General features: G+C 35.6%; 1 protein-coding gene across 1 annotated transcript in view; it reads right to left on the bottom strand.

The window, feature by feature from the left end:
* The window catches only part of SYN2 (synapsin II), a gene marked incomplete at its 5' end in the record, with an annotated part of 118,718 nt that overhangs the window by 58,178 nt on the left and 46,741 nt on the right, over positions 1 to 13,799 (bottom strand). Inside the window, 2 exons of the mRNA XM_083353871.1 lie at positions 604 to 695; positions 2,898 to 2,955. Coding sequence (XP_083209997.1) covers positions 604 to 695; positions 2,898 to 2,955 — 150 coding nt within the window. The remainder of the gene's footprint in view (positions 1 to 603; positions 696 to 2,897; positions 2,956 to 13,799) is intronic.

Consider the following 13,799-nt stretch of genomic DNA (forward strand, 5'->3'; position numbering starts at 1 on the left):
ATTCTCTTCCCTAATTTTCCTCTCCTAGAAGCAAAAAAATATTAACACTGAATTTTTTGCCATCTGTGATATCTGGAAAAAATTTTAACACTGGATACTAATTTAGAAATGCTTTATGTTTCAATCTTTCTGCTTTATCACTCTTTGCTTTACACATCATATCTACTTCTGTTCATATAGGCCTTCAATGACCCATTAGTGCTCATCAAAGAGAAAACCAATAACTCTTTAACTGATTGGTTTTGTGTCATCAACTTGTGCCAGTTCTTGGATCATATACTGTACAGTAGATAAATCTGTTAGCCTAAACCTCCCATGAATTAGAACAAAATGAGATGCTCTTAGATACTGAGCGGTTTTTACTCTTTGCTACTTATCAATTTATCAAGAAGATGAATAAACACCTTAATTACATCATGCATTGAACAATGTACCTTGGCTGTAAAATGAGAATGTACCCTGAACAAATTCTATTTCTAATAAAGAATGCTATTCATGATCATGTTTTGTATTTATTTGTTGTTGTTGTTAGTTGCAAAGTCGTGTCCGACCCATCGTGACCCTAACCTTAATTCTGAAAGTCAAAAAAGTAAAATAACTTACTTGACAACTTTAGTGCCATTTCGAAAAGCTTGCACATTTACAGAATAATTCCCACCAGCATGAGCTATCAAATTGACCTCTGAAAATTGTGCCTGAAAGATAAAAAAAATGTATAAATAAACCAACTTGTTTTAAACTGCTAGCCCACATGCAACCTCTGTGGACATATGAAATTTGAACAAATAGTATCTAGCAAAGTGTGCTAGAAAATATTATTATTATTACAGAAGAAGTTACATATTTAGAGAATAATGTTGGAACTATTTTCCATATGAAAAGTAGAAGCAATATATAAATGGAAATATCTTCAATAAATAATAAACATTTCTGGGATGTTGCCAGGAACAAAAGAAAAATTTACATAAAATGTATTGTGAAATTATCATCACTAACTTTAAAAAATTCAAATCTCTTGGTAGATCTGCCCATACATTCATGATCATGTTGTGGATGAGAGCAGATTTGCTACAGGCAGAACTGCCATTCAAAAGGAACATTTAGAGCAGAGGTGTCAAACTGCTGGCCCACGGGCTGGATGTGTCACGCTAAAACTGCACCCATCCCATTGCTGGCAAAGGGAAAAAAGTTGTGATATGTTGTGACACATCATGTGACGTTGTGAGTTTGACACCTGTGATTTAGAGGCTACAGTTCTCCAAAGCAGTCAGCCCCATTCTTCCACCAGCTGTCTATAATGATCCTCTTTGAACTCACTATCCTTTCCCTTGTCCATTTTTCACTCTGCAACTTCCTTGTTTCAATCCTTTCACTCCAGGTAGAACAATTCTGCAGCCAAACTCCAACTCTTACCCAGAGAAGAATGAATTCATTCATTCATTCATTCATTCATTCATTCATTCATTCATTCATTTTTGGATTCTGCATGACTCTAATGAACTTACTCTTCCGGTCCATATTTCCCGAATTTCTGCAGTGTCAAACAATCTTCAGCCAACATTTATAACTGTCCTCTAAAACCACCTTCCAATGTTCACCCACACTCCTCATAATTCCTGCCCCTCTTAAAAGAGGCACTCTTAAAGAAACATTTTTACATTCATTTGTCTTCAGTAGAACATTTCCACCTATTCTTGGATGATTCAACTCACTCCACCTCAGCTAATTCTATGCTTGAGTCTGTTTACATAGAGGGAGTGCCAATAATGGAAATTACTTTCTTGCTGCCTCTCTCTGTAACTACCAGCCTGGCAACAACTTTCACAGAATATGTGGGGCCACAACAGTTACAGATGTTCAAGGCTTTTTCCTATGGGTCACTGGTGGATTCATATATTGTTCTTCCAGCTGTTCCTTTTGTTGATCCCACTTTTGGAGGTTTCCACATTCACTGTTTCCCCAGCAATTTGCTAGTTTTGTGAGTGTTCAGCCAGCATGACTGTCCCTGACTTCAGCTTCAGGTCTTCTCTCTATGCATCTTCTATTCTTCCTGTCCTACATGTTTCCTTCATACCTCTTAACCCATCTGTTCCATTTACTTTCTCTTGCAAATCCAACATACTTCACTTCATTAAAGGCAATATAAAAGTCATTACAATTATCTTTATTTTTTCCGCAAGCAAATATGATTATACTTCGAAGTAAATGTAATGGAGTTTTTAATCATTAGGCATAATCTTTTAATTAAAATTTATCTGTGTAGCAAAAGTAATCAAATGAAAAAAGTAGCTACTGTATAAGCACAATAAAAAATTATCACTCTTCTAATATTTGCATTAAAAGCTGTTAGATGTTGGAACAGAAATATGATTTTGACCCTATTTACATGAAAAACAAACTGTGGAAGTGAAGAAAGAGCAAGATTTTAAAAAAATTAAAAAGTTTATCTTTCTCTTCTCCTACAATCAAATCTGAACAAATTAAATCATAAGAAGAGTGAGTAGAATTAATAAAAACTCACTGGCCAACTAATCATGTTCATTTCTAAGATCTGTTTTATCACTTATTCCCCATCAGTTTTGTCCATATGTTATTATCAAACATAACATTTTTCTTGCAAATCCTCTGAATTATCTAGAAGTGACAGGAAGGTGTATGAATTTATTAAAGATTTTACTGCCTTAATAAATACTAGGGGACATCTTTGTCTTTAAGTGTTCTTAAAACATTTTCTTACAGCTGCCTTGGTAACCTCAAATGTTTCATATATTATTAATTGTATTATATAATTTCATTATTTACATTGGGTAAAAATAGTTTCATATGATGCCGACTTATTCCATTCTTAACACTCTTAACACTCCTTAACATACTTAACACTAAGAAAAACTGAATACCTGCTCCACTTTGATGTCATATTCTCCATGGACTTTTTTCCCACGAAAACTTTTGGTCCTGAAATACAAGAATTCTCATTAAAACAAAAAAATAAGTTGTAAGTAAATAAACAAAATCACATTGGAATTTAAGGGTTGTCTTTTAGCAATGTAATACACATAATTCTTGACTTACTACCATATTTGGAGCCTAGAATTTTCATTGTAAATCATGATGGTCATAAATCAAAGCACCATATGACCGACTTGATTTATAACTTTTTTTTGAAGCAATCATTAAGCAAATCCATTCATTCTTATCAGCATTTTTTTGCCAAAAACAGGCCACAAAAGGCCAGAAATCAGCAAAAAAAAACCATTTACATGACAGCAGAATTCTGCAACCAACCACAAAAATGAGCCAGCTGCCAAGTGTTGAAAATACTATTGGAACTTTGGAAACAGGTTGTAACTAGCTTCTGGAAGGATCTATTGTAACTTTGAATAGTCACTAAGCAACCAACTGTTCCTTTCCTTATATAATCTCACTGAATTTATTGAATGAGTTTGACATGTTTCTATCCATCTGTCTATTATGAAAATTTGACTCTTACTATTATTAACAATCTATTATACTTTAGATTATGGACTTATAGTGAAACCATGGAGCCCAAAGGCTAGCATATTTGAATTCTCAAATTTCCTTTTCCAGAAGCCCTTTGCATCCTGATTCAATCTGCTGCCTTGACATAGCATATTGCTTCCTACTTTTATGTGTACAAGAATATCCATGATATAAATATGAGATAGCCCTGACAACAACATATGCTTAGCTTGGAGAGACAGGAAGAAATGAAGAAGAAAGTCAAGACTGGCCTGCCTTGACTTTATTGTGTTTAAGAGGGGTGGAAGGAGAAATTCTATTCTTATAGCCTATATTAATAAAGTAGATGTTCTACTGTTTCCTGGCCTGGCCTACCTCAAAGGGCTGACACTATCTTTTAGAGGAAATCTAACATGGTGTGTATAAGAAATAGAGTTCTCACAGCCCATGCTACTTTTTTGATGATTCAAAATTTAAATGCAAAAAGTGACATAATTTTAAAAATGCAGCCTTATTTATTTATTTATTTTATTATTTATTAGTTGAATTTATATACCGCCCTATTCCCGAAGGACTCAGGGCGGTTCACAGGGCAGTTAAAAGAGTACAAAAAGAGAATAAAATGGAATTAAATTAGTACAAGCCCACAATTCATAATAACAATAAAATTAAAATTTTAAAATTAATTTAATATAATTTAATATGATTTAATTAAAATACTTTAAAATTTAAAATCCCTCAGTCCAGGCCAGACAATTTGAACAACCAGGTTTTTAAGTCCCGGCGAAACGAGCGAAGGTCGGGGGCAGTCCGAAGCTCCATCGGCAGTTCGTTCCAAAGGGCGGGCACACTCACAGAGAACGCCCTCCCCCTGGGAATCACACGCCGGCAATTTCTAAACGTCAGAACCCTAAGGAGGCCCTCCCTGTGGGCGCGCACAGGACGATGGGAAGCTGATGCTGGTAGCAGGTGCTCCCTAAGGTAATCTGGACCCATGCCATTTAGGGCTTTATAGGTCATCACCAGCACTTTGAATCTCACCCGGAGGGCAACTGGAAGCCAATGCAGCTCACGGAGAAGAGGTGTTACATGGGAGTATCGGGACACTCCCATTACTACTCGCGCGGCTGCATTCTGCATCAGCTGAAGCCTCCAAGTGGTCCTCAAGGGCAGTCCCATGTAGAGAGCATTGCAGTAGTCTAACCGGGAGGTCACGAGCGCATGAGTGACCGTACGTAGGGAATCCCGGTCCAGATAGGGCCGCAACTGGCGCACCAGGTGAACCTGGGCAAAAGCCCCCCTGGTCACGGCTCCTATATGATCTTCCAAACTGAGCCGTGAATCCAGGAGGACGCCCAAGTTACAAGCCCTATCGACGGGGGGTAACACCTCACCCCCCATCATATATATCTACATAACTCATTTACGTATGATTAAATGATTCATGCTTTATGAATAGCCTGACCCTATTTCATAAATAAGATAGAAATTCCCTTTTGCCAGTAAGTCACAACATCACTACATTCAACAACGGAGCAAAGGATGTATATCACATCACATTACATCACATCATCCATTTATCCATCCTATCATCTGCCTATCTACTTACTTATTCAGAATTAAACAACAAATAGCAATGTTTCTTTTTAATGAAATATTTAGAAGTATATAACCAAATTATATCATATATAATTAAATATTGTAGTAATAACATATTATAATATATACAAAATGAATATAATAAAAAGCAAGTATGTATTCAAACTAGCGCAAGAAGCCAGAAACCAGGATGAAGTTCAAAAGTACTAAGTTTATTTAATGCTACCTGTATGCAAGAATCTGAACTGCTAATGGTCAAAGCAAATTGGTGCCAGGTTAGAGTCAATGGACTTCAATTAGGTCTCTTATTGGAGCACAGACTCCAAAAGGATGATGTGTTTGACCACACCCTTAAATTCAGCCTGGTCATCTCCTACAACACCGGAGTGTATGAGTTCGGAGGAGCATATAAATCTGATAAATAAATTTAAAAGTTGTCAAATCAGAGGCTAGGAATTCTTTTCACCCTTAATTTTTGAAAACAATGAGCATATTAAGAACTACAGCTTCAAAGCCTAGCATATGAGCAGAAATTTCATGGCTTCAGGATTGCAAACCAACCCAAGTTTTTGTAGTTCTTCAAATTAGTTATTTTAGATGTCTGGCTATAGAACTATAAACTACAATAGATGGAAATACAAAATGTTCTTTTTTCTGACTTTGATCCTCTACATTTTGCTATGTGGAACAGAAAATTCAATTATTTTTCTGAAAAATACATTTATTAATTGAAACAAATACAGTTTTTACACCTAACGTATAGAACAGTTTATAATATTCCAAATCCTGTTTCAGTGGAAGGTATTTAAGATTTATTTAGAAGTATTTAATTACAAATCTCAAATATATTCTAAGGGTCACATTTAACTTTAATGGAGGGATTCCTTGGAGCAATTGGAATTTGAAAATAGCTAGGCTGTTTTAATGAACAACAGAAAGAGCTGTATTCAAAGTTTCGAACAATTTTCAAAGCATGCAAAGCATAATCTACTGAAAACATAAATATATCAGAACTTTTCTGTGATATGGCTAGATGCATTATTTGTATTTCACAGAAAGATATACCATAGATACACACAGATACACTGTATATGTGTGTGCAAATATCTATTTTAATATCCATTTTAAATCCTCATGGCCACTCAAATAATAAAAATTTGCTACTCTTCTGTACAAACTAAGCAAAACTTGTAAAGAAGAAGCTATACAGTACAAAACTAATCACTCTGTTTTCTTCAAGGTTGAAGCTACAGGACAGGAAGCTACAAATGGAATTATGACAAGAATATATTTTACTAGAGTGCATTTATTCCCTATAAATAACTGGACTCCCTTGTTATTATTATTGCAATATGTTCTCTGGCATATATGTGTGTGTGTGTGTGTGTGTGTGTGTGTGTGTGTGTGTATGTATACAAATTTCTTATATGGCAGTCTAAAGACAATGTTATAATATAATAAAGTGTAATAATAATCTTATAAACAACAGAATTATCTGCTACCTGTCTTGATTTTTAGTACGGTAATCTGCTAGTACCACATGATTTTATTAATGAATTACAACAAAAGACTTGTTAAATGTAATGTTGAAAGTAAGCCTCTTGTGTAAGAAACTATATTAAAAAGTTATTATAATAACTATTTTTTTTTACATTTAACAAATGGATCACTAAACAACAAAGATATGGAACCCAAGCTACTACTGCTATTCCAAATTTTTTTCTGGATTACTCCCTTCAAAGAAAGCATAAACCCTACAAGGAAATATATTTTTAAAATGTTCTGTTTACTAAATATTACTCATCAAATTATCAGTAAAAATTCTTCCATTCTTACAATATCACACTATTCTTCTGTACCTATTATATAGGTTCAAAGTATCCTATATACATACTATATGCTATTTTTCAAACAAAGTTGAATTTGTCATTTTTGTATTTTTTCACTGAATCTGAACAGTTCTAAAACAAAGAATGCATGAAAGGGGTGATGATTTAAATAAGAAACATTATCCCTTCTCTATCAGAATTTCCTAAAAATAGAATTCATATTTTGTTAAGAATTAAAATATATGTTTCTGTAGTGTACTGATTAGCAAATATTATATACAGTTTTTCTTCTTACTTAGGATATTCCATTTTTATGTCCTAATGTAAATTCAGAAGAAAGCTTTTGTTTGTTTCTTTGTTAGAATTATTCCTATGGCATTTGTAAAGCACAACTTGAAATGCTCAGAGATAGTTTCTGCTGCCCTCTTGTGTAAAAAAAAATAGACACCAAGCCAGTTTTGCTATTACGTGTAATGGATGATTGGTAGTTGTGCTCTGGGAATTCAGACATAAGATTTTATTACCTGCTTCTGGATACCCCAGGCACTGAGTCTTTTACATTCAAAATCTGTGCTTTATTATTGAGGCAACCATCATTGTTCTTTTTTCCCCCTACGCCCCCAGGAATAAAATAAATTTCCATGGTCATATTACTAAAACATAAAATTAAGTCATAACATGCAGAGAGCAAATTCACATTCATTAGTATTCATCCACTCTGGGACAGAATAAGAACAAACATTGATGTTGTGTATTACATTCCTTGAGTTTTTCCAGAACACTGAATGATAAATATGATTATAAATGTAATGATGGCAATAACTAGAAAGGGTAGCTTTGTGCCTGCCATTCAGGAACCAGATTAGATAAGTATATTTTATTTTATTTTTAAAGCACCTTGCTCATGTATTTTAAATATTCTACCCTGCTCTCTTTTGTAAACACATTCAAATTAGCTTTGTGGGAAATCAGCCCCTCTCAGAGAAGGAAATATTAAAGGGGCAGAATATTATATTTCCTCAAAGGATCTTTAAAAAGGTAGAAAAGCATGACATTTTTCTTAATAGCCACAAGTCTTCCTCCCCCAACCAGAAACCAGCTCTGTAGAAATGCAGATATCATAATCCTTTCAGAAAGCCTGGCTCCTGGAAGCTTGGAGCTGATGGGATTAGAAAGACAAAGATCCCTAGAATCAACAATCCCTCACACCCAAAAATCCAACACAGGACGTAGTCATCAGCCACACCCCCAGGGAAGCGGGATATGATTTTGGGGACATAACAGGATTAACCCACCACCTTCAGAATACCAGAAAGGCACACTCAGATTCAGATCAGAGTTCATGCCACAGGAACAACTCCAAACAAAAGCTCAAGAAGTTATAAAAACCCACCATTCCCTATTACAGGTGTTCAGCTTTCCCAGAGCCATCTTTCTGTCTGGCTTTGCTCTTCAATAAACTCCAACCTTCTTTCTAAAGCAGTCTCCATTTTGTTTATTCCCAGCTTGGACTGGACCCTGATGAAGAGTTTTCTTTCACCAGCTTACATCTACCAAAATATCATTAAACAATAAATATAAACCAACAAAAAAGGGGATTTAAATCAGAGATTAAAACTATTTGTAAGCTAGATGTCACAACTTTGGTAACTGCATAGATTAATGCTCGGATATTGACCAGTCTTCTGCAGTTTCATGGAAATCCCAGTAACTTGCTTTTTTTCACCCAACTCACCCAATTCATCCAACTTATTCATTATCCATCTTCTAAGTAAGAACATAATATTTTTTGAGATTTAACAGATTTGTATTATTGGGACCATTTTTTAAAAAGCTTTTGGAAAGTAATTTTGGTGACAAAATGTTTTTTGGTGTTTAAAATGCTGTGAATATATGTGGATACAATACTGCCAACTAAATTTGCTCCAGTTAGTACACTGACAATATTTTCTTATTTTATTGTCCTGCACAGAATGATTTAGTAGTTTTAAATAATATATTATAGAAGAGTTAAAACATATAAAATCTATGTATAGATTTATAGATCTATAAAGATAGGATACATTTTTGCCATTCCTGCCTCTCTTTGTTGACCTGCTTATATATATGTGTACAGTAGGCCAAACATTATTTGGAAAGTAAATCATTTCCTGTTTAGTAAGAAATGGTTAATTGCAAGATAGCAGTACTTAATTCCAAATTTGTTTAAAGAATCCATCATCCCAGTGTAACATTTAGAAGCAATGCTTGTTATTTAATATGCAAAATTATCAAAGAATTTTTAATGCAAGATGCCAAATAACTACAACAGGCTACAATCAGACATTGCCACTTCATTTAAAAAACATTTCAAAATCAATCTGCTTTGCAGACATCATTGTATATTTTCTTCTTTTTTTATTATCATAAATTGCATCTCAGAAAAACCAATGCAGTATCTCAGATTACACCTATGAAAGCAGAACTGATTAGTATCCTAGCTCAGAAACTTTCTCCCATCCTATTTGAAATAGGAAAATAAATTATAAATCAGAGAATGACTGAAGTTTTCTTTAGTAGACTGTGGCTTGTATACACAAGTCCTTACATGGGAGTTAAATAAATTTAGCTTCTTCTACCCACATACTTTAAAAGTGTAGGTTTTTTCAGTTTAATGTTTTTAAAAATAATTTTACTTCAAAATAAATGTTTAGAATTGTATTTTACAAGCAGGAAATCAATTAGAGAATGAAAAAACAATATAAAGAAATCAAATGGCTAGTTATGCTAATTACTATTGTAAATGTGTTACATTTTGACTCAAAAAATTCCCAGAAGCAGCTGCCAAGAAAACTATATATAGCATACAATAATTTTTCATCTGAAGCAGATTTAGACGGTGTGGAGGGAAGCTTATGTAATTTTAGATTTAATCTTCTACCCTAGCACTGAGGGGTTCAGATTCAGTTCTTGAATTCTGAACACTGAAATATTTATCTTGTAATACTTACCCTCCAGATTGCATGTGAAAGTATAAACCCATTCTTCAGAATAACTGTTAATTAAAGCAAGATTGGAATGAAAGCTAAAAATGAATAATAAATTGAGAACTGATCATTTTGGGAATCAAAGGGGAACAGGGAATCCTTATAAGAATATTAGTAAACAGATTAAAAATTGGGGTAAGTCACATATATCTAATAGTAATTTAAAATATATATATATCCTTGGCTGGAATGAAATGTTTATTATGGCAGGCAGCAATAGTTTTGTTTTTCAAACAAAAATTATATACAATTTAAAAAAACATTAGAGCATGAGATGTTTTTGGTTTGAGTTCATAAAAGCTTATGCCATAATAAATATTTATGGTTCGCTAAGCTCTGTTGATTTTGCTTTCCTCTTTGGGAATTAAAAAAAAGAACATATAAATGCTATAATACATAGTACAGATTTAGACATGGAGCAAGAATAAGAGGAGCTTGAATGCCCAGAAGCATCTGTTGGCAATCTTCAAATCAGAGCGATTTCCATCCATCTCTACTGAGCAGCAGGATCTAAGAGCAACAGTAGTCCCTGCTCAGTCCTCTTTTAAGCACCAAGATAAGCCCAGTAAAGTAAGTAAATGCCTGCATACATACAATAATAAAATCCAACTAGGCCTTTAATCAATAAATCCTTTGGATTTTGTACAGGGACTCCTTGACTTCAAACCACAACTGAGCGCAATAATTCCATTGCTGAGGAAGGCAGTTATTAAGTGAGCCATGGCCTCATTTTATGACCTTCTATGACATTGTGGTTAAGCCAATCACTATAAGTTGTTAAGTGAATCATCTGTTTTTAAGGAATCTGGCTTCCCCAGATTCTTGACTTTGCTTGTCAGAAGCTCCCTAGGAAGGTTGCAGACGACATTCCCACGGCCCTGGGATGCTGTAACCATTGTAAATACATACAGGCATCTGATGTTTGATCATGTGACCTTAGGAATGCTGCAACTGTCATAAGCGTGAGACCTGGTCTTTAAGCTTTTTTTTCAGTGCCGTTGTAACTTTGAATACTCATTAAACAAACGGATGTAACTCGAAGACTATCTGTACCCCATCAATGCATTTTTTATTTCTAAACCCAGACCAAGTTGCAAGGAGGTTTTAAGAATAGCTATTGTGGGATTTTATTGAACTGAATATATTCCAGCGGGGGAAAGGAGGGAAATTCCTTCAAGTTGCTATCTGTATTTATTATTTCTTTTCTTAAAACCCCAGATTATAAGTATTTTGCAAAGTGGGTGTCATTAATATCCAGGGCTTTTTTTCTCATAGAACGCTCAGAACGGAGTTCCGGCACCTTTTTGGGATGGAACATTGTAGGGTAGGCAAGGTGGGTTGTATGACATGCGTGAGTTCTGGCACCTTTTTCTTTTACAAAAAAAGCACTGTTAATATCTATAAAATAAAACCCAGCCTGTGGAAGTCATATGGCTTAACTAAAATCTGTAGGTAGCCCATTCCCCCCTGCTCCTCTATATTCCACACTTCTAAACAACAGTTTAAAAACTCCTAACGCCATGTCTCCCTTTAAGCGATTTGAATCCACGTCTCATCTTCTAAAATAGGTTCTATAGACAGTTAGTGAAGGGCCTGTGTCACTGTGAAGACTTCCTGTGACTGATTATTTAAGGCATCCCATCACAACTATATCAAAAATTTGTAGACTTCCGGTGGCGACGCGACGCCGAAGACAGCCGTTTTCGGGCTGCCCGCTCCGCAGCTGTGTTTTTCCATCGTAAACAGCGCCGATCAGCTGTTTAGATGGATTTGAAGCCCCCTCCTCGGGAGAAGAGGAGGGGGTGAGGCCCCAGGTAGGGGTTGAGCTCTCTGGGGCCGCCTGAGCTGAGAGCTTGGGCGGCTGAAGGATGAGCCCCCCCGAAGCCTGGGTTGCTCCGAGCGGCACAGCGCCTCTGCTCTGGGATTATTGGAGCAGAGCCAGGCGTTAGCAACCACCCCTGCCAAAAGGAAATACTTTTGATTATCAAGATGCAGGCAGAGCGGTACAGGAGGTCAAGGTGAAGTGGACTCTTTATTTTTACTCTCTAGCTCAATGGATTTTATAGCTTCAAAGTGAAAGTGAGTAATAAGTGAAAGTGGGGGAAGATGGCGGCTAAAACTTCTAAAGCTCTCCGGAATGCGGGGTCTTCCCTGGTGCAAGAGACCTCATTGCAAGCTTTGCTTCCTCCTGCATCTCCCCCGGCATTGACGCTTAAGGATTTACAAGACGCTCTTGGAAAGCATGCACAATTGATGTCTGATATGATGGATGAAAAGTTGAAAAAGCTGGAGGAGAAAATGGAGGAGAAAATGGAGAAATTGGAGAAGAAGATAGAAGAGAAGCTGAGAGCAATGAGGGTGGACATTTTGTTTAAGGTTGAATCTGTAGCTGAATGTGTGCTACAGCTGGATATAAAAGTGGAGGATCTCAGTCAAAAGAACTCTATATTAGAAGCAAAGGTATTAGAAAATGAAAATATAAGGGATAAAATGGACGAAAAATTGAGCCTTGTTCAGTATAATCAGATGCAGTAAGCTATTAGAATTAGGGGTTTAAAGGAGAATGGTAAAGAAGAATTAAAGCAGCTGATTTCTGAGGCTCTGGAAGGGGTACTGGGCCAGTCAGCATCTGAAATTGAGGGAAATATGGACAAGGTTTTTCGTGTAAATTCATGGATTGCAAGACAGAGGAAGTTACCCAGAGATGTGGTGGTCTATTTTACAAAGAGAGTAATGAGAGATGAAGTCATTCAAGCTGCTTATGATACTAATTTGGTAGTGGCTGAGCAAGAAGTTTTGGTTTTAAAAGAGATCCCTCCGAAGATCCTAAGGAGAAGGAAAGATTTTGCATTTCTGGTACAGGAACTTAAGAAACGTGATATTAAGTTTAGATGGGAGATTCCAGTTGGATTGGTGGCGATGCATGAAGGTAAAAGACATCGTTTGGTTACTGTGGCTCAGGCACGTGATTTTTATAGTAATGTGTTAAAAGCAACCCCCCTATCATTTTTGGAAGCTGCAAAAGGATACGGTGGGGGAAAGCCTCAAGACGTTACAGATAGACAGACAGAGGACAATGGTGTTGGAGGGGATCAAGTCACAGTTTCATCGGTTGCTGCAGGAGGCCAGAAGATGACGCGTGCCGCCCTAAGAAGAGCGAGACGAGAGCAAGAGCAAGACCAGCAGAAAGTTATGGAATCTTCAAAGTGTGCTTACAGTGAAGATTTGGGAGGAGAGCGGTCTAAAGAAGTTTTGGGGGTCATGACAGAGGTGCTCCAAAAGATTGCTGATTAATTTTTAGATTAGAATGTCAATGGAGTAAAATTATTATAGAGGAGAAAGAAGGTTTTTTTTCCCTTTTTTTTCTTTTTGTTAATGTTTTACACAATTTAAGATTGCTTGCTAGAAAAGTATATTAGGGTTATGGACTTAAAGTATGTGTTGAACTAAGAATTGGTATGTAAGCTCCTAATTAACAACAAGTTGTCTTAGAGATTGCCTAAATCTTTTTTTATATATTCTTTGTATTTGAACTTTTATTTGAACTTAAGGATGATTCGGAACTGCGAGACATTTGGCGTGATACATGCAAGAACTATTTTTGATCGTAGTTTAGTTTGGTTGGAGATTATTAAGATTAACAGATATAGGCGCTTTTGGCATGTAACTGAGAATTTGTTTGGAAATTAGAGAAAGGTGGGAGAATGGAAATAGCAGGTGAAAGTTTTTTTCTTTTTTTTTCTTTTCTTTTTTCTTTTTTTGAAATTAATATGAATAAGGACTGGGATTAAGAAAATTTATTTTGAGTAAAGCTCTTTTTCTGTTTTCCTCTTTTTTTCTCTCTACTTTATTTGTAATGTTAATA

The sequence above is a fragment of the Vipera ursinii genome (assembly GCF_947247035.1).
Source record: "Vipera ursinii genome assembly, chromosome: 2".
Lineage (NCBI taxonomy): Eukaryota > Metazoa > Chordata > Lepidosauria > Squamata > Viperidae > Vipera > Vipera ursinii.